Below are 17,989 nucleotides of genomic sequence, written 5' to 3'. Positions count from 1 at the left end.
AGCCCAAGGCTTTTCCAGAGCCCGTTCCTCGCCTGCTTTTGATGGTTTGGTGCAGCTCGTCGGCTGTTCTTCTTGAGGGGTCTTTAGATCGATGTGAGGCTGCCTGAGATGTTGACTCGCGCATCACCGCGCCCCGCTCCCTCCGTGTATGATGGCAGACACACACGATATGTCCGTTCTCATAGAATCTTACAACTTCAAACGAACTCTCCTCCGCTTGCCGCCGAAATGAATGCCGTGGTAACCGTTGCTTCGGTGCTCCTCCTCGGCGCAATGTTGGGGGCCGATGAGACGGTACTGGCCAACACTGTCAGGCAGTCCAGCTCGGCCACATGTCTTGTTCGTGTCCTTTAGCAGTTCATGCATGTTTAGGCGGGAGAAGACGCCGAAAACTGATTCGATGTAGGTCCCGATGTATTGCTGGTTAATACACTAGACAGGCGCCTTCTCCAAGGCTCAAAGCACCGTCCCCCATGTCCAGGAATACAACAAGTACGCAAGAGGGTTCTTGTAAGCTCATGTAGGCGTTGATGAGTATATACCACACGCATTCTATGAATGAAAACCTGACCATCAGTTCCAGAAGCCTCGGTTGCGATCCAGCCGTTGCTTGAGACCGCCGCCACCTGCACCCAGGCCTTGGATATTCCGTCAATAGAAATATTGATACAAGGCAGACCATAAGACAAACCGGGATCCCAAGGGCTTACGAAAACCTTTCAACGGAGTACCTCTTCCAATATCACCGAAAGACCGAGTCTTTTAAGCCTCAGCGGCGTGGACGCAAGCAGATGCAGTCCTGGCATAATGATCTCCAAAGGGACTACTCTCGGTCAGTGGAGGCGTTTTAACAGAAGCAGGCTGCCGCCAAATCCGTAGAATACCGGGCTTATTTGGGGCCATTCATGGGATTCGATACGACATAGAGAGAAGGGCATCGATTCGGGGGTTGGAAAGGGGGAGGGGCGGCGTTGTGCGCGGGTTTTCCCTCGGGCCATGGCGACGCTCTGTGTACAAGGCGGGCAAAACGTCACGTACAAGACCTCGAGATTCACGCTTGGCGCAGCGTGGAACTTTGATGCTGCGACAGGCTGGTATCCTGACCCGTCATCACAAATGATGAGACTATCGACCCGGGCCGGGCCGGGCCGGGTTCGAGGTGCTGGCGCTGCATTTTCTGATCAAGACGGCCTTCATCCATCCAGTCCACGATACTTACTAGCTGTATGGTAAGCATGCGCGGGGAGGGGCTTCATTCCACGAGGAAAGATAGGTGTTGGCGGTCGAAGAACCGTTGGATGCCCAGAGATTGTACGGCACGCACAGGTAAAGAGGGCTTTCAGGACTTGTCATTAATCAAGCCCGCACTCAAGAGACTGCCGGAAGGAACTCATACTGGCCCTCCTTCGTGTACTTACTCATTGGTGTCCCGGTAGGGATGCCGGAGACAAGAAGAGGATTAGTCTTCTGGACGGATGCCAACGCCACCGGACACTTTCGTCTTCTTTTCGTTCGTCTATGGGTTGGCGGGGGGTGTTCTCCTTCTGTTCCAGCCGGTTCGCCATTTCAAATGCTTTTACACATGGGCTTCCTGGTCTGTTGTCTGCTGTCGCTAGTAAAGAGACCCCTAATTGACGTCCATGCTGCCGACTGAGCGAGCCACGGCATCAAGATGTTTAACAGCAGAGGAACACCGGTCTTCAAACCTGGTATTAGCCAGAGAGCTGAATGAAACGTACAAATGGGGAACTGAACAAGTAGCGAAAACGCCTTTCCTTCTGTTGTGGATTACACACAACTTCCATTCACATCGGGGGAATGCCGAGCCTCTCCCCAGGCGTCTGAGTAGAAGCGTGTGGTGGTGCTTCCGGACCAATCAAGTTCTAGTTATTGTTGTTCCAAGTCGCATGTGTATTGAAAAATGTCAATCAATTCACGCAACGGGTTCCCAACTGTCTATATCTTTTCGGGGGGAGGGCAGACTTGAAAGCCAGGCTCCCGGCTTGCGTGTCGCAATGCCATCACTACACAGAAGAGCTGGAACCAATCCGGACCCCACCTTCTAACTGATTCCCTGGCAGCGTGGGAGACCGCCGTATCAAAAGGGGCAAAACGTAGCGACAATTGACCAGCACACAAGGGGAAAAAAGAAAAAAAAGAAAAGAAAAGAGGCTTGTCTCTTGGACAAGAGCAAAAGGGAATGCCCCCTCACGGGATTGAACCGTGGACCTTCGCATGACGAACCGAGTACGAGTGCGACGCTCTACCACTGAGCCAAAGGGGCCGATGTTGAAGATGACAAGTCGAGTCTGATGTGGGTTTATCAAGCAGAGGTACAATTTTCATTTGTCAGGAGATGAGGTTTGCTGCCCTGGTTCGCCCGAGTGGGGTGGGGTACTGCAGAAAAACTCGGCATAGTACGTAGCTGCGCCAAGGTAGCTATGACAGGGGCCGAGCTTGACGACGAAAGAGGACTAACGTGCACTTCAATCTGTCAAGGGATTGCAAAACCACATGTCTCCTAGGGATTCATTCACCAGTGCCACGGGCACAGTCTGGGCTTTGACGAGACATTTCAGATCGATCCACACATCGTTGCTGCACGAGAAGACGAGCATATGTCTTATAACGTTCCAATTCTGTGCGTCTACCTCATCTGTCTCATGATCCATGACGGGCTAGCTAGAATACACCCATACATCTAATATGGGAAGGGAATTATGGATAACAAGCAATTAAAACCGAAAACCGTCCAACTCCGATGAACTTTTTCTCTGGTGTCCCGTTTTTTTCATCCCAAAGATCATTTAGTCAACCTCCTCCATGGCGCTGTCGCCCGTCTCGACTGCAGACGTGTCAGCGGTAGGCGCGCTCTCAGTCTTCTCCTCCTCCTCGTCAATGTTCAGGCCGAGCTGGACAAGCTTGTGGATGCGCTCGGCGAAGCTGGCGGGCTCATCAATAGTGAAGCCCGAGACGAGCAGGGAGGTCTCGAACAGCAGCTGGACAATGGACTTGACGGTGCGGTCGTTCTCGCCGTCGGTCTCGACCTTCTTCTTGAGCTCCTTGATGATGGTGCTCTTGGGGGAGATCTCGAATGTCTTCTTGGAAGACATGTACGAGGACATGGAGGTGTCACGAAGGGCCTGGGCCTTCATGATACGCTCCATGTTGGCAGACCAACCGAACTGGCCGGTGCGGATGGCGCAGGGGGCGCCGGTGAGCTTGTGGGAGACAACGACCTTCTCGACCTTGTCGCCGAGGACGTTCTTCAGGCTCTTGGCCAGACCCTCGTACTCGGCCTCCTCCTTCTCGCGCTGGGCCTTCTCCTCCTCGGTCTCCTCGAGCTCGAAGTCCTTGGTGATGTCGACGAGCTTCTTGCCCTCAAACTCCTTGAGCTGAGTCATGGCGTACTCGTCAATGGGGTCGACGAGGAAGAGAACCTCAAAGTTCTTCTCCTTGAGGGAATCAAGGAAGGGGGACTTGGTGACGGCCTTGATGGACTCGCCGGTGATGTAGTAGATGTTCTTCTGGACCTCGGGCATGCGAGTAACGTAGTCGGTGAGGGAGGTGAGCTCGTCGCCAGACTTGGTGGACTGGAAGCGGAGAAGCTTGGCGAGGATGTTGCGGTTCTGGGAGTCCTCGTGGATTCCGAGCTTGAGGTTCTTGGAGAAGGCAGAGTAGAACTTGTCGAACTGCTCCTTGTCCTCAGCGATCTCCTGGAAGAGCTCGAGAGCCTTCTTGACAATGTTCTTCTTGATGACCTTCATGATCTTGTTCTGCTGGAGGGTCTCACGAGACAGGTTGAGGGGAAGGTCCTCAGAGTCGACAACACCCTTGACGAAGCCGAGCCACTCGGGGATGAGGTCGGTGGCATCGTCGGTGATGAAGACGCGGCGGACGTAGAGCTTGATGTTGTTCTTGGTCTTCTTGGTCTCGAACAGGTCGAAGGGAGCGCGCTTGGGGACGAAGAGGATGGCGCGGAACTCGAGCTGACCCTCGACGGAGAAGTGCTTGACGGCGAGGTGGTCCTCCCAGTCGTTGGAGAGAGACTTGTAGAAGGAGGCGTACTCCTCCTGGCTGATGTCCTGGGGGTTGCGAGTCCAGATGGGCTTCTGCTTGTTGAGCTCCTCCTCCTCGATGGAAGTCTCCTTGACCTTCTTGGTCTTGGGCTTCTTCTCCTTGTTCTCCTCCTCGTCGTCGACCTCCTCGATCTTGGGCTTCTTGTCATCATCCTCGGTGGCCTCGGTGGTCTCAGCCTCCTCATCGGGGACCTCCTTCTCGGTCTCCTTGGTGACGTGGAGGTAGATGGGGTAGGAGATGAATTCGGAGTGCTTCTTGATAACCTCCTTGACCTTGGCCTCGTTGAGGTAGTCGGTCTGCTCTTCCTTCAGGTGAAGGATGATCTTGGTGCCGCGGCCAAGGGGCTCACCCTCGGTGTCGGGGGTGATGGAGAAGGTGCCACCGGCAGAGGACTCCCAGATGTACTGCTCGTCATCGTTGTGCTTGGAGATGACGGTGACCTTGTCGGCAACAAGGTAGGCAGAGTAGAAACCAACACCGAACTGACCGATCATGGAGATGTCGGCACCGGCGGTGAGGGCCTCCATGAACTGCTTGGTGCCGGAACGGGCAATGGTACCGAGATTGTTGACAAGGTCCTGCGAAGGTGGGTCAGCCAACTTGTTCGGATCGGGGTCTGGACCACTAAGAGCGGAAGCAGCAAGGGCGACTTACAGCCTTGGTGAAACCGATACCGGTGTCACGGATGGTAAGGGTCTTGTTCTCCTTGTCGGGGATGATGTCGATTCTCAGGTCCTTGCCCGAGTCGAGCTTGCTGGGGTCGGAGAGGGACTCATAGCGGATCTTGTCCAAGGCATCGGAGGCGTTGGAGACAAGTTCACGCAGGAAGATCTCCTTGTTTGAGTAGACGGTGTTGATGATGAGAGACAGGAGCTGAGAGATCTCAGCCTGAAACTCGAAGGTCTCGGGGTTAGACATTGTGACGGTGGTGGATATGGGTATCTATGGCGTAACGGTCGTAATTCTGACAAGAGATGTTAGCTGGTGTTGTGTTTTGGGCTTAAACGAGTGGTGGTTGGTGCTGAAGGTGACTCTCTTGGGAAGGAGGGGCAGGAAGCAGGGACATGGGCGGGAGGGAGGCGAGACTTGTCACCCGCCCGAGAAGTACAAACGGGAGGAATATCCGTCTTTTCTCGGGAGTTTGGTGCAAGAGCAGTGAATACCAAGACCCCCCCCGCGGACGAGGCTGACGCTGATTTGGCAGCAGCAGAAAGCCAAAATCGAATTGAGAGGGGAAGGAGGTGTGATGTTGGTTGGAGATGCAACACAGCACACACAGCACACACAGCACCGCGGGGAGCAGCAGGCGGGGCAGGGAGGGGGGGGTTTGATGGATGGCGGCGGGACGAGATTTGCTTACCTTCTCAACAAAATGTGGCAGTTCTTTCGCTGCTATGATTGTTGGATGAGTAGGAGAGAAGAGCGGAATTGAAGAAAAAGGGGAGGAGAGAGTTTGTGATGTGAGGAAGGAAAGAAGGTCAGAGATTCGAGGCGACGGTGGAAGAGGAGGAGGCTAAAAAAGAAAAAGCGTCTCGCAGAGAGAGGGACCAAAGCAGCGACGCTCACCCCAGCTCAGAAATTCTATACGATTCCATCACCTCCAGGCCTTCCAGACCCTTCTCTGATTCGCTTGCCCTGCCACCGCAGCAACCGAGCGGTGTACTCTGATTGGTTGATTGGGGGGGGGGGAGAGGTAGGCACACTAGGTACCTTGTGGGACTCTGGAACAGAGGGGGCAGCGGGGGTCCCTTTTTTCCATGGTGCCTTCCACCTTTCAACAGATGGAAAAGAAGAGAATAGGAAGGCACATCTGCCATACCACACCGTTCGTCCCTGCCTTACCAGTACCGGTAAGCCACAGACAGCACAGCGCCTTCCCCCATCTGCCTTCCTGACTTCTTCCTAGGAGCCTCCTGCCTCCTGCCTGTTCGTGTCCTTTCTTTGCCTGCTTGCCTCCCCTCCCCGGTGGAGCAGATGAGCAATGCAGTCAATCGATTGTTCTCTCCTTTTTTTTTTTTCATTATTATTTTTTATTCTTCCATTTTTAGAATACATTTTCCTGGACGACATTCGCAACTGGGTACCCCTCCTTTCTTTCTGCAAACGCCGTCACTCGTTTCCGCTTCTTCTACCATCTGCTAGACTCTTCTCTCTCTCCTCCATTGTCCCGGTGGGGGTTGTTTGCGAGCACCACATCAAGTAAAACATACATCGTACAGGTACTATGCAATACCTGGTGTACATCTCCACGAGGTACCTACTATTGGAATCCGCCTAGGGATGATGGGGCGGAATAAGGCGGCACCGGGGCTGCATGGCTTGCATACATAGGTAGGGAGTAGATGAGGCTATGCACTCCGTCCCCCAACCCGCATCCTGGTGCCTAGCTTGGTTTGGCGCCTGTTCTGACAGCTGAAGGGCCCTGACTGAGGTCGGTTTCTCCCTTCACACCCACCGACGACGAGTCGGCATGGGGAAGACTGAATGAATCTAATCTGCCCCGATGCGGGACATGCCCGCACGTCTGGCAGCGTCCGGGGTGCTGTTGCACGGTCCATATCTTTTTGCAACTTCCCATCTCTATTGAACTCCTAAAGTGAAGCTCGTCTCTCGGTAGCAACACGTACGAAGAAGGATGTAGGCGTAGTTCAAGTCAAATTAGCCAAGGAGTATCCCGCACGTCTGACTGAGTGTTCCAACGCCATCTAGGGAGGGGGGTTCGGCGGACACTTCCAGGCTCCAGCCTGCCTGCGGCGGGTTCGTGGGATCCGCATAGGTACTTACTATCGATGCTTCTAGAACCTACCATATCAAGACCTAAAGGATCCCTTGCCTTGGGGAACTAGACGACACTACCCAAACGACTAGACCGGCCAGCAAATATGACCAAAATATTCTTGCTACTCAAATCCCCTACAGACAAATGGCTTAGTAACGTTTCCTAAACAAAAACGCAACCTGCCTTCCCCCAACCCCAAACGATAACCGCCTCCACCCCAATCACCTCCGGGCAGTGGCCGACCGGATACCGCACCACGTCCACCGCCCGCCCCGCCTCCGCCTCCACAATCTCGGCGAACCTCTCTTGCATTACCGCCGGCACAGTCCAGTTCGCCGCCGTCAACATCTAAGTCTCTCGCGGTCGCTGGGCTCTTCTCTGGCTGTAGTGGCAAGCCATGTATTCGAGTTTGTGACAGGCAATGTGATGATGGGGTTTTTCTTTTCTGCTTGCCGTCTTGAGATCCGTCGTTGATGGGCTTGGTCGGGCCAACGTCCTCGCAATAACCACGCAAAACCTCTCGGGCAACCTACACTACCATTCCCGGTCTGGTGCAACTCCTTCAACACCAAGCGGCCTCTGCCCCCCCTTATGCGACGATCCAAGTTCGTTCCCCAAACCCCTCCCATGCCATCACACCACACCACGCACAACGCCTCGCGCCAATTCCGCACACCTGCCCCTTGTAATTGGCCCCAAGAGATTGGCGGCTCGATTTTCCCTTTTGGACGAGAGTAAGCTACATCAAGGAACAGACGTGGGGGGGGGGGGGGGGGGGGTTGTGTATTTTGATATCGCGAAGCCGCCCTCGAAGCCCCGAACCACGTCGCTGTCGGTGGCCGCGAGCGGGTACCGCGATATCAGGTTCGCGGACTGGATCAATGGCAATCTGCTTTATCGGTTCGGGCTCGGCAGCCTCGCTTTTCCAACCGTGCGTCTAGTGTTAGATCGGAAACAAGGTAAGGCAGATGTCGTTGCAACCCTCGGGATTCGTTCGTAGACCGTCAGCAGAGCTCATGAACCCCCGATGGCACAAAGGGATACCGACTGGTCTTTGAATTAGGCGTGGCGTTCCCTCAATATAGTATACACTTCAATCATCTTTTATACACGGTATGATACACAATGCCACTCAACTTGCCCTCTTTCTCGCTTGATAAGTCCCAACAAAGCCCTCCCCCCCCTCCAACTCTCACTCCTCTCCCTTGACCAAGACGTCTCCCAAGACCCGATACCGCCGGTCAGCGTAGACGAGACCGAACCCCTCCCCCTCACCCCTCAGCACCCCTTCGACTTCCCCCACGACGACGACGTGGTCCCTCACCCTCACCATCCCCTCCCCTAGGGCCCTACACCGCAGCACGTACAGGACCCCCTTGCCCTCCAGCACGGGCGCCGCGCCGTCCTCCTCGCAGACCCCGACGCCGTCCGGCAGCTCGCGGAAGAGCCCCTCGCCGGCGGCGCCGTTGCCCCTCGTGAACCACTCGGCGACGCGCGCGCCCTCGGCGCCCTCAGCCAGGACGTGAATATTGAACAGCCCGCCGCTGCCCTCGTCCTGGATCGCCTGCAGCGTCCGGCTGGGCGTCCGCACGTTGAACGTCACCAGAGGCACGGGCTCCATGCTTAGCGACACGAAGCTCGACATGGTCATCCCCCGCGGCCGGCCCCTCCGGTCCGTCGCCGTGCAGACCACCACCGAGTGCGCCAGCCGCCGCATCACCCCGCGGAGCTGCTCCGGGAGCTCGTCCCCTGCGTTGTGCGTCGACGCCGGCGGCCGCGGGGGCTCAGCGCGCCATGCTGGCGACGATGGCCGTGGGGTCGGCGGGGTGGTGTGTATCGCTCGGCGGGACTCGGCGGTCGAGGGGAGGGAATGGCCGACGACGGGCCATTGAGGACTGCTGAGGGCCTGTATGTGTGCTGTGAATGCGTCAGTGACCGTCGCCAGAAGCTGACAGAGAGAGTGAGGGGGATGGGAGGGGAGGGAGGAGCAGCTTACCGCCTCCGGCCAGGACCATCCGCGCGGCCTCTCCTCCGGTGTTAGCCCGGCCCGCGCGGCGCACCGCCGTCGCAAGCACACGAGCTCGGCTCATTGCATGCGCCGTACCATTTCCCGCCTCTACGGCCCAGGGAAAAAGAGAAAGGTGAAGGAAATGCCCCGGTAGAACAAAGGGGGGGAGGGAATGCGCTTCGTGGCGAACGCGGCCGGGGAAGAGTCGAAGCTGTTTTCTTTGTGTAGGCAGTCTCGGGATGTGCGACAATTTGTTTTCTCAGCGTGGTGAATGGGAGGGAAAACCAATGATCTTGGAAACCTCACTCAAACCCACCCTTGCAATAGCTCGAGCTCCAGTGATGTAGAAGAAAAGCCCCCCAGTGGAAGAAAATCCCTTATCGATAAGAAACAACCGCCCAGCTGAGCCTGGCCAGACCCACCCCGACCGTGCACGGAACTCCCCGGCCCCGACGAGCCGAAATTTTGGTCTCGCTCGCCCAAGGAGTTCGAGATAGACAACGACCCAGACGTGTGTGTAAAGAGCGTGTGTGAGTCTGCGTGTGTGCACATCGCAAAAAGCTTCAATTCTCCCCTCCCCACGACGAAACTTCTCTCCCTACGTCCTCGCCGCGCACCCTCTGTCGCTCAATTCGCGCGTCCCTGGGAAGAGCCATACAAAAAAAAAATGGGCAAGCTCCCAACCCACCTCCCGCGGCCGACGAGCCTCCTCTGCCACCGGCCCAGAACGTCCATCTCGATAACCTCCTCCTGCTCGTCGTCTCCACTACCATACAACGCCTCGACGCCCGTCCAGAGGACGACCCTCATCCAGACCCGCGCCGCCACCTTCGTCCCGCGCGCGCGCCGCCCCTACACCTTCACCCAGCTCATCCAGCTCTCCGACGGGAGCGCCTACACCGTCCGCACCACCTCCCCGGCTGCCCTTGTCCGCTCCGCAAAGGACACGCGCAACCACGCGCTGTGGCTGCCCTCCGAAAAGACGCTCCAGAACGTCGAGCTCGACGAGGCCGGCAAGCTCGCCGCCTTCCGTGAGCGCTTCGGCCGCGGCTTCGACATCGCCGCGGGACCCGCCGCCCAGGAGGAGACCGCCGCGGCTGCCGCCGACGCCGCCGAGGAGAACAAGGCTCCCGTCACCCCCGCCCAGGCCAAGGACGACGTCTTCGACATGGGCGACTTGATCAGCGGGTACGCGGCGTTGGAGCCCAAGAAGGTGTTCAGTGATTCCAAGAAGGGGAGCAGGAAGAAGAAGAATTAAAACAAGGAACCGCGACGGACGACAACATCTCCAAATACACACACAGCGAGAAGCAGAGGAGAGAAGGCTTGTACGATGGGGATAGATGCAATCGGACTCTTGTTTTCTTCATAGCGCCCGCCGGCTTCCTTGTCAGAGAAGAGAAGAGAAGCAAGTGTGGTCGGGAGGCAGGCGGATTACGGGAGAATTATCCCCCAAGGGGATTTTTCCTCTACTGTCATATATGTACAACAACAATAACAACCAAAGAAAAGGCTTTGTCAAAGATGCGCTTGTTCCAACTCCATTCAATGGTCCCAGCTCCCGGCCGACGGGTCAAAGAAGAAGCCGCTGCTGTGACGCGTGGGGATGATGTAGTGAAGCATTGGGCGCTGGATCTCGGGCTTCTAGTCAGAGTCGTCGTTGATTGTGGCACGAGCGCGGTCAATGGCCGTGTCGCCGGGCGGCTTTGAGGATTGGATGACGGGTGGCCGGTAGAAGACGGTCTCGTCATCCTCAGCGTCCAGCTGCATCAGGAACGTCTCCCACTTCTCAATCAACTGTCGCCGTGTTAGTTGCCTGATGACTTGACTTGACTGCCGCAGCATGGGAGTTTACGTACCTCTTTTTGTGCCTCGACCGCGCTCTCCAAGAAAGTCTCGACTCCGCTCTTGAAGTCCTCAACCTTTTCCCGTTCGAAGCGGTCCAGCTCCGCCCTCATCAGGCGGCCCATGTCCTCGAACAGGAGCCTGGCCTGGTGCACCTTGCGCTCCGCGTCACCGACCTCGGCACTAACCTGGTTCAGCCTGTCCTGCTGACTCTTTCCTTGCCGCAGAAGCTTGTCCTGAGTGCTCTTCTTCTTCTGAAGCTCCGACTCGGCAGAGTGCCAAGAGTGGAACGCTTTTTGTCTTTGACTGAAGGCTTGCTTGACCGAGCCAATGAGACGGATGTACTCCTCGATAATGATGCCAAAGGTCAGGACGTCCTGCTGGGCCTGGCGGTCGTAGACATCGCGGATGGTGAGCTGCAGCTCCGAGAGCGCATCGAGAGGTCCTGATAGAGAAGGCGAGAGCTCGACGGTAGACAGGGCGTGGAGGGACGCCGAAAAGTCGCCGGCGGCCTCGGCCATCATCTTACGCTGGCCGACCATGGTCTCCATAGCCTTGAGCAGAGCCTTGAGCTGGTTCTCGAGCGCATCGAGGTAGACCTTGCGGTCATGGAACCACTGCGATCTGTTAGACCGAACCACCCGTGCCAGACACAAATACTCACATCATCCTGCTCGACAAACTTGTTGCTGCTGCCAACATTGATACCCAGACTGCCGAGAACACCCTTGCTCTCGCCCGGGATGGGATCCCTCCGCTCCTTATGCTTGACGTCGACGTTGAAGGTCTCGCTCTCGAGAAAGAGCTTCAGGTCCGCGTCGTGCTGCAGGGTGGGGTGGGCGGCCGTCTTGTTCAGCATCTTCTCCAGCGCGGCCCGGCGCCCTTCGACAAAGTTGCTCTCGAAACGGCCGACGGCCTGCTTCTCCGGTGGAGGGGGGACGACGACACCCGGGTTGTTTCCGTGCAGCGTGTTGTACAGCCAGAGGAAGTCGCGGTATCTGCGCTTTACCTCGAACTCGGGCTGCTTGTAGGCCTTGGACGACGTCTGCCGCGGGGACATGGTTAGCAACGCCGAACTCACCCCGCCTCAACAGTCTGAATACAACACGGAGAGCATACCTTGGTCCGCACAGAGTAGACGATGTGCGAGCTGGTCAGGTCGCCGACCTTGTGCGGGTCTCCCACGGAGATGTGGAAGCTTGGTTTGCTGGCCTGCTCGACGCTGACGCTGGGCTGGGTATGGGTCCGCACGGGGCTGGGATGCGCAGCCTGGACGGGCGGCGGTTGTCTCGGGCCCGAGGGACGGTCGTTCTCGTCGTCGTCGATGTTGTGCGGGTCGGCCGGGCCGGAGCGGCGGCCCTGCTGGGGCGGCATCGTGGTGCGGATCACCATCTGCTCCTTCTGCGGCGGAACGGGCGGAGCATCGTGGCCAGCGTCGGCGCCGTTGTCAGCGGCAGCGGCGGGAGCACCGAGAGGACCCAGGGGACCGAGGGGGTCGTCGACGGCTTCGAGGCGGGTGGGCTGAGCGGAGACGACTCTGCGGACAGGCCCTGAGCGTGACGGACGGGGAGCGGAGGGTATGGTGCCGCTGGTTGTGTCTGACTTGGCCGAGGTCTGCGACGTCGGCTGCTGCTCATCATTCTGGGAGGGTGGTTGCGATGAGGGCTTGGACGTAGGTTGCGATTGCGAATCGCCCCATGGCGATTCCTCGAGGGGATCCATGTTGTGGCGAGTTGATGCGCAATTATCGGGCTACTCGTGGGAACAGATTCGGATGAGTAGAGTCGGAGCTGCGGAACACCACGAATGCAGCGAAATGGCCAGGTGAGATGTGGTTTCGTGGTGGAGGTTATGCAGCAGTAGCAACAGCAGCAGCAACAGCAGCAGCAACAGCAGTCAGTAGCAGCACGGCCGGTTCTGGTCCTGGTGTCTGACGGTCTCAATGAGAAGGTACGAAGGTACATTGTGATTCGCTATGACTGCCTTGTTGAAGCTTCAGCCCCTGCCCCAAACCGTTGGGTACTACCCCTCAAGCACCCCCACCCCTGTAGGCTGTCGCCCCAAGTACCCGACGTCACTGTTCTTCAGCTTCCTACCGACTTCACCAAATGTCGTGTTGTAGTAATGACCGAGAGCTTCACTTTGATCCTTCATCAAATTTTTATTATTATTATTTTTTTTTGCTTTTTTTTCCACATTGGCTAACTGACAGACACACCAATTTAATACGCCGTGACAATTCACACTTTTGGGGTTCAAGGAAGAATAGCCCGAGGTATCTACTACACTGATTGATTTACATAGGCCAACAACAAAGCGGTTGTTGCTGCTTGGCCTGATTACCCTACAAAATGTCATGTTTCGTCGATTGCCGCGACCTCCTCCCCAACGCCAAACTTTGAATGAAATCAATCTACTTCTCCCTCCGCCAATGCCGTTTCCGTCTTGCCGATATATCCAGGGTGCCCTCAACTAGCGGTCGGGATCGTAGCAGCCACCAGCCACAATCAGGTTCATACGCGTGAACTGCACCTTCATGACGGGTGTCTTCTTGGTCGGGAACGCGCTGATCTGGTCGGGAGTAATCATCACCTCCTTGCCCTTCTTCTTACTGCCGCTGGGTGCGTTGGAGCTGCTGCCAGTAGCTCCCTGGCCGCTTGCGCTCGCTCGGTCCGTCTGTCCCGTAGCCGCGACGATGGTGTCGCCTCCTTCCTGTGTGGGTGCCGTACCCTGTTGTTGCTGCACAACCTTGTGGCCTTCGGCGGGAAGATCGACGTCCCAGACACGGACCGTGCCGTCTTGACCACCAGAAACCAGGACGTTGGACTCGACGCTGAAGCTCAGAGACCAGATACCGCCCTTGCCGTGGCCGCGTGAGCGCTTGATGCGTGCGCCCTTCTGGATGTCCCAGAAGAAGATGTTGCCGCTGTTATCGGCGGTGGCCAGGATCCTGCCGTTGGGCGCACACTCAATGGCTGAGATGTAGTCGGTATGACCCGTGAAGACTCGCACGCACTGGCCCGTGATGACAGACCACATGCGGATCGACTTGTCTGTCTCATCCGAGGCCGAGAAGACGTAGGTTCCGTTAGGGTGCCATGCGACTGCCGAAATACTCGAGTCGTGTCCGACAAGGATGCGCTGCGCAGACGCGTGGTCTTGCATCCAGATGCGAGCCGTCTTGTCCCAGCCGCCGGTCAGGAAGTAGTGACCGTGAGGCCCCCACTCGGCTCTCATGACGGGTCCGTCGTGGCCCTTGTAGACGCAAACGCAAGCCCAAATGTCCAAGGACCAGATGCGAACAGTACCGTCGGCGGAGCAAGACAACAGGAGCTTGGAGCTGGTTTCGATGGGGCTCTCGCCCTTGCCCTCCTCGCCAAACGGCGCACGATCGAGCTTAGCAATCGAGTCGGAGAAGGAGACCGAAAAGACCTGGGCCGAGTGGCCGATCAACTTGCGGTTGTTGAACTTGAAGTCCTTCTCGTCGGGTCGCTTCGACTTCAGGGGCTTGCCCTCGAGGTGCCAGACGCGGATGTACGAGTCCGTGGTGCCAATGGCCACCATCTCGTGGTCTTTGGAGAAGTCCATGCACGATACACTGCTTTTGTTTAGCGGGGGCCGGTACGGGAGCCGGTCAATCTGTACTCACCTCCCAAGGGTGTTGTGGAATGTGAACATGCACGCGCTGACGGCGACGCCGACGCCGCCGGTGCGCCCCTCGATCTTGAAACGGTCGCGGTTTTCTCTCACCTTTTGCATCTCCATGACTACGTCTCGGGCACGGGACGGCGGGAGAGGGAGTTCGGATCTGTTTGGGCCGTCGGCGCTCTCCTCGCGCTTGATCTTGCGATCGAATTCGTCGACCAGGGTGGATCGGCCTTCAGGCGGCGGGTTCAGCGCGTCTTCATCCTGAAGCTCGGCTCTAACATCGTCGCGGAGATCCTCTTCCATGGGCAAGGGGCCTAGCTTGAGAGGCACCGTCTTGTCCAGCAGGTCTCTGTTGGAGATGCCGGTAAAGACTCCGGGGATGCCCTCTTGCAGGTCGACTTCGTCGATTTCGAGGTTCTGGCTACGGCGGTAGATGGCCTCGAAGCTGAAAGGCTCAATTGGCCCGCGGGCGGTAGAGTCCAAGTGGCAGAAGGTCGAAAGGATGTAGAGAATGACGGAGCCTCCATTGTCCCGCTCGCGCTCGAGGAAGTGGAAGAGATTACCAGTGATGTGCTGGTTGAGCGGGATGCGATATTTGTTCTCTCTGTAGAGCTTGGTGGTTGGATTCTCCTTGGCGTGCAAGGCAAGAGTAATCGTGGAGAAGGTCTTCAAATCATCCGAGTGGACATTCTCAAAGTACGGCTTGAGCTTATTGAGCAGGCTCTTGGCCTCCTCGGAATAGTTCTGCGTGACCAGCTCCAGCCAAGAGTAGACAAAAACGGGCCAGAGAAGCTTGTTCAACTCGAACTGAGCGAGGTTAGCGAAGCCGTAGCAGAGAGGGGACGACAAGTGGAGATTACCTTGTAGATGTCGAGGTTATTCTCAACCCACTCGCGCAGCAAGTTGAAAGCCTTGAGATACTTCCGCGGGCCAAGGTCGTCCACCTTGTTGTGGATGGGCCTACCATCCGGGCCCAAGTGTGACGACTCTTGCCGGAAGATGGTCTCGGTGCGCGTGTAGCCACGCTTCAACAGATAGTCCGTAACCTAGAAGAGTCAGCCATCTTGCGCAGCAAAACAATCGGACATCAACATATTTGTTTCCACCATTGCCGGGCTCTCTCAGCACGAATCTAGGATTCAACTTTGTCATCGTCCTTGATGGCGGATGTATCGCAAAAAGGAAAGAGCTGTTGGTTAATGGTAAAAGGGTGAAGTTGGAGAAGCAGATGGGTAGGTAGATAGTGGGAACCCGTCGGCTGCTTCCATCGTCTCGGAAGGCGCTAAACGGAGGTCCTCCCTTCCTGCACAATATGAAGCTTTTGCAGTAGCAGTAGCCCATCGCCACCCATCACCAAGAGATCCGACAGACATGCTCTCAACCCAGATACACCAACATCTCCACCGCGAGACATCACCAGAAACGACTGCCACATTGACCGTCATATAACACGCATCAAAAGAAAAGAAAAGGAAAACACAAAAGATGCACCTACAATTTGGTTAAGATTCTGGTTCGACATGGGCGCGGTTGCCGGCGCCGGCGCCGTCGCCGTCGTGGGAGGCGGGATAGGCGTCTGGGTCACAGGAGCAGGGGCAGGAGCGGCACCGCCAGCGCCGGGCGTCGTCGACGTTGTCGTCGCAGGCTGTTGTTGTTGTTGCTGCTGTTGCTGCTGCTGTGAAAACGACCCCGACGCGCCCGCGCCTGGGGTGGTGCTGCTCGCACCAGGCTGGCCTGGGTTTCCCGACATCTCTTTTCCCTCCCTACACGGTCCCTTATTCGAGCTGTGCTATACAAATAGGGGGGGCCAGATTCGTTCCCGGCTTCTTTGAGTTCGACTATACTGTTTGCGCCCCTCTATGACTGACAGTCCATAGTCGTGAAAACCGTCGGATGAGAGACGAGGTGAGAGCCGCCGCCGCCGCCGTAGTCCTCGAGTCGTCGAAGCCGGAGCAAATAAAAATAAAATAAAAGGGTTTCGAGGGCCAATTAATTCGCGCCGTCTTGAGTGAAACTGTCGAGAAATGAGTTTCCTCGAGTGAGAGACGCGAGTCAAGTCTGAAATGGAGATGAAATCGATGGAAAGTCGTTGATGTGTCGCGTCCGGAACCCGGTGAAATGAGGCTCGATGGTCTGTCCCCCTGCAAGGCTGCAAAGGCGGCCGAAAAGCGCGGGCGGAAAATATCCAGAGGAGAGATGCACTAATCCCACAATGGACTAGCTCTTGTGATTTCCGCCTCAGTGATTGGGGAAAAGCTTCAACCTTCGACAATTTGGGATCCACATCCCCCCCCCCCCCCAAATCCAAAAGACGCGGTACCTCACATCATGTACCTTTTCGAGCTCACCTGGCCCAAGCTCACTCACTCACTTACTCTCATCGCTCAGAACCTCACTCATCGACAGCATCATCCGGCTGTGGGACTTCATCGTGCGAGAACAAAATCGTCTCCTCAACGGCCTGCACTTCTTCTTGCGCTCACTCGAGACCCAAAGTTTCTACTTTTTCTTTTTCTTCCTGCCAAATACAAAACCAGCCATCATGACCGACTCAACAATGACCGGCTTCGCCGCCGCCACAGACGAGCCCTTCACCCTCGAGGAGCGCATCAAGCAGCTCTGCGACATCGACGCCAACACAGTCCAGCTCATGCGCCACACCTCGTCCGCAATGTCCGCCCTAGGCGCCCAGCAGGGCCCGGACGTGACCCCCGAGCAGCAGAAGCAGACCTTCCAGTCCTCCATGGACGCCCTCCTCTCCACCCTGCACGCCGTCGACGTCCACATGAAGCGCCAGATCATGGGCCTCGAGGAGGCCGGCATCGTCAAGCTCCGGAGCGGCGGCGGCGGCGGCGCCGGGGACGGCGGGTCCGGCGGCGGCGGCGACAAGACCGCGGGGGGCCGCCAGGTCGTCATGAACGAGGACGCAAAGGTCGTCGCCAGGGCCTCCCTCGAGCCCAACGGCGTCGGCACCATCGGCAACCTCGACGTCGGCTGGCTCAACAGCCGCAACAACAAGGTCGAGCGCGACATGGAGGCCGAGCTGTGGGCCAAGATGCGGGACTTCCTCGAGAGGTATCACGCGCAGGAGCTAGGGGCCGACGGAGAGGGTGGTGGGATGCAGCAGTGAGGCACGCCATCGTGCAACCTAAGCGTACATTGAGAGACGCGAAACAAGAAAGATCTAGTAGCCGGATATACTGGCGGACGCTGCCCCACGACGACGAGATAAACGACGATGAGCGAAATAGCTCGAGTAAGTATTTTGAGCAGGTGCTCTTTCTTCTTGTTCTTTTTTCAACCAACTAACTAATCACAGAGCAATTCACCCGATAGATAGATACCCACCACCCTTCCCTCTTTCATCATTCTCACGCCGAGTCGCGAGGACCAAGAATCAATGGGACCAAAGACTCTGCAGACCAGCTCCTGCTTGTGTATGCGCGGGGATCATTTCCTCATAACGAATGACATTTAATTCATACTGCCTACTTATGCTCTCGACCCTCATTCATAGCCTGGCCACCAATTATTATGCCGTGCCCCATGATGCGCATGCTGATGCTGAACCGAGATGCAAAAAGCATGCCGCCGTACTACCAAGAACGCCGGCCGATGAACAACAACAA

At 56.9% G+C, this 17,989-nt stretch overlaps 6 protein-coding genes and 1 non-coding gene across 7 annotated transcripts; 2 read left to right on the top strand and 5 right to left on the bottom strand.

Moving 5' to 3' along the window:
• Window positions 1–2,201: 2,201 nt before the first annotated feature.
• GLRG_13042 lies at window positions 2,202–2,284 on the bottom strand. Its single transcript has one exon. It is a non-coding gene; the product is annotated as a tRNA-Thr (tRNA).
• A 523-nt stretch (window positions 2,285–2,807) lies between these two features.
• Window positions 2,808–4,998, bottom strand: GLRG_01229 (hsp90-like protein; the record flags this gene model as incomplete). Its single annotated transcript, XM_008091914.1, has 2 exons — window positions 2,808–4,658; window positions 4,735–4,998. 2 exons carry the CDS (start codon window positions 4,996–4,998, stop codon window positions 2,808–2,810), a joined length of 2,115 nt encoding a protein of 704 aa, XP_008090105.1.
• A 3,053-nt stretch (window positions 4,999–8,051) lies between these two features.
• On the bottom strand, window positions 8,052–8,874 carry GLRG_01228 (flavin reductase like domain-containing protein; the record flags this gene model as incomplete). Its single annotated transcript, XM_008091913.1, has 2 exons — window positions 8,052–8,776; window positions 8,856–8,874. The coding sequence occupies 2 exons, from the start codon at window positions 8,872–8,874 to the stop codon at window positions 8,052–8,054; spliced, it is 744 nt and encodes a 247-aa protein (XP_008090104.1).
• Window positions 8,875–9,534: 660 nt separating this feature from the next.
• Window positions 9,535–10,125, top strand: GLRG_01227 (uncharacterized protein; the record flags this gene model as incomplete). The annotated part of the gene is made up of 1 exon (XM_008091912.1): window positions 9,535–10,125. The coding sequence occupies one exon, from the start codon at window positions 9,535–9,537 to the stop codon at window positions 10,123–10,125; it is 591 nt and encodes a 196-aa protein (XP_008090103.1).
• Window positions 10,126–10,511: 386 nt separating this feature from the next.
• GLRG_01226 (uncharacterized protein) lies at window positions 10,512–12,434 on the bottom strand (the record flags this gene model as incomplete). The annotated part of the gene is made up of 4 exons (XM_008091911.1): window positions 10,512–10,664; window positions 10,727–11,329; window positions 11,377–11,757; window positions 11,832–12,434. The coding sequence occupies 4 exons, from the start codon at window positions 12,432–12,434 to the stop codon at window positions 10,512–10,514; spliced, it is 1,740 nt and encodes a 579-aa protein (XP_008090102.1).
• A 750-nt stretch (window positions 12,435–13,184) lies between these two features.
• On the bottom strand, window positions 13,185–16,110 carry GLRG_01225 (WD domain-containing protein; the record flags this gene model as incomplete). The annotated part of the gene is made up of 4 exons (XM_008091910.1): window positions 13,185–14,310; window positions 14,362–15,167; window positions 15,221–15,406; window positions 15,856–16,110. 4 exons carry the CDS (start codon window positions 16,108–16,110, stop codon window positions 13,185–13,187), a joined length of 2,373 nt encoding a protein of 790 aa, XP_008090101.1.
• A 792-nt stretch (window positions 16,111–16,902) lies between these two features.
• GLRG_01224 (mediator complex protein) lies at window positions 16,903–17,490 on the top strand (the record flags this gene model as incomplete). Its single annotated transcript, XM_008091909.1, has 1 exon — window positions 16,903–17,490. One exon carries the CDS (start codon window positions 16,903–16,905, stop codon window positions 17,488–17,490), a length of 588 nt encoding a protein of 195 aa, XP_008090100.1.
• Between the last annotated feature and the right edge of the window lie 499 nt (window positions 17,491–17,989).

Source organism: Colletotrichum graminicola, assembly GCF_000149035.1.
Source record: "Colletotrichum graminicola M1.001 genomic scaffold supercont1.3, whole genome shotgun sequence".
Lineage (NCBI taxonomy): Eukaryota > Fungi > Ascomycota > Sordariomycetes > Glomerellales > Glomerellaceae > Colletotrichum > Colletotrichum graminicola.
This window is presented reverse-complemented; position numbering and strand designations above follow the sequence as displayed.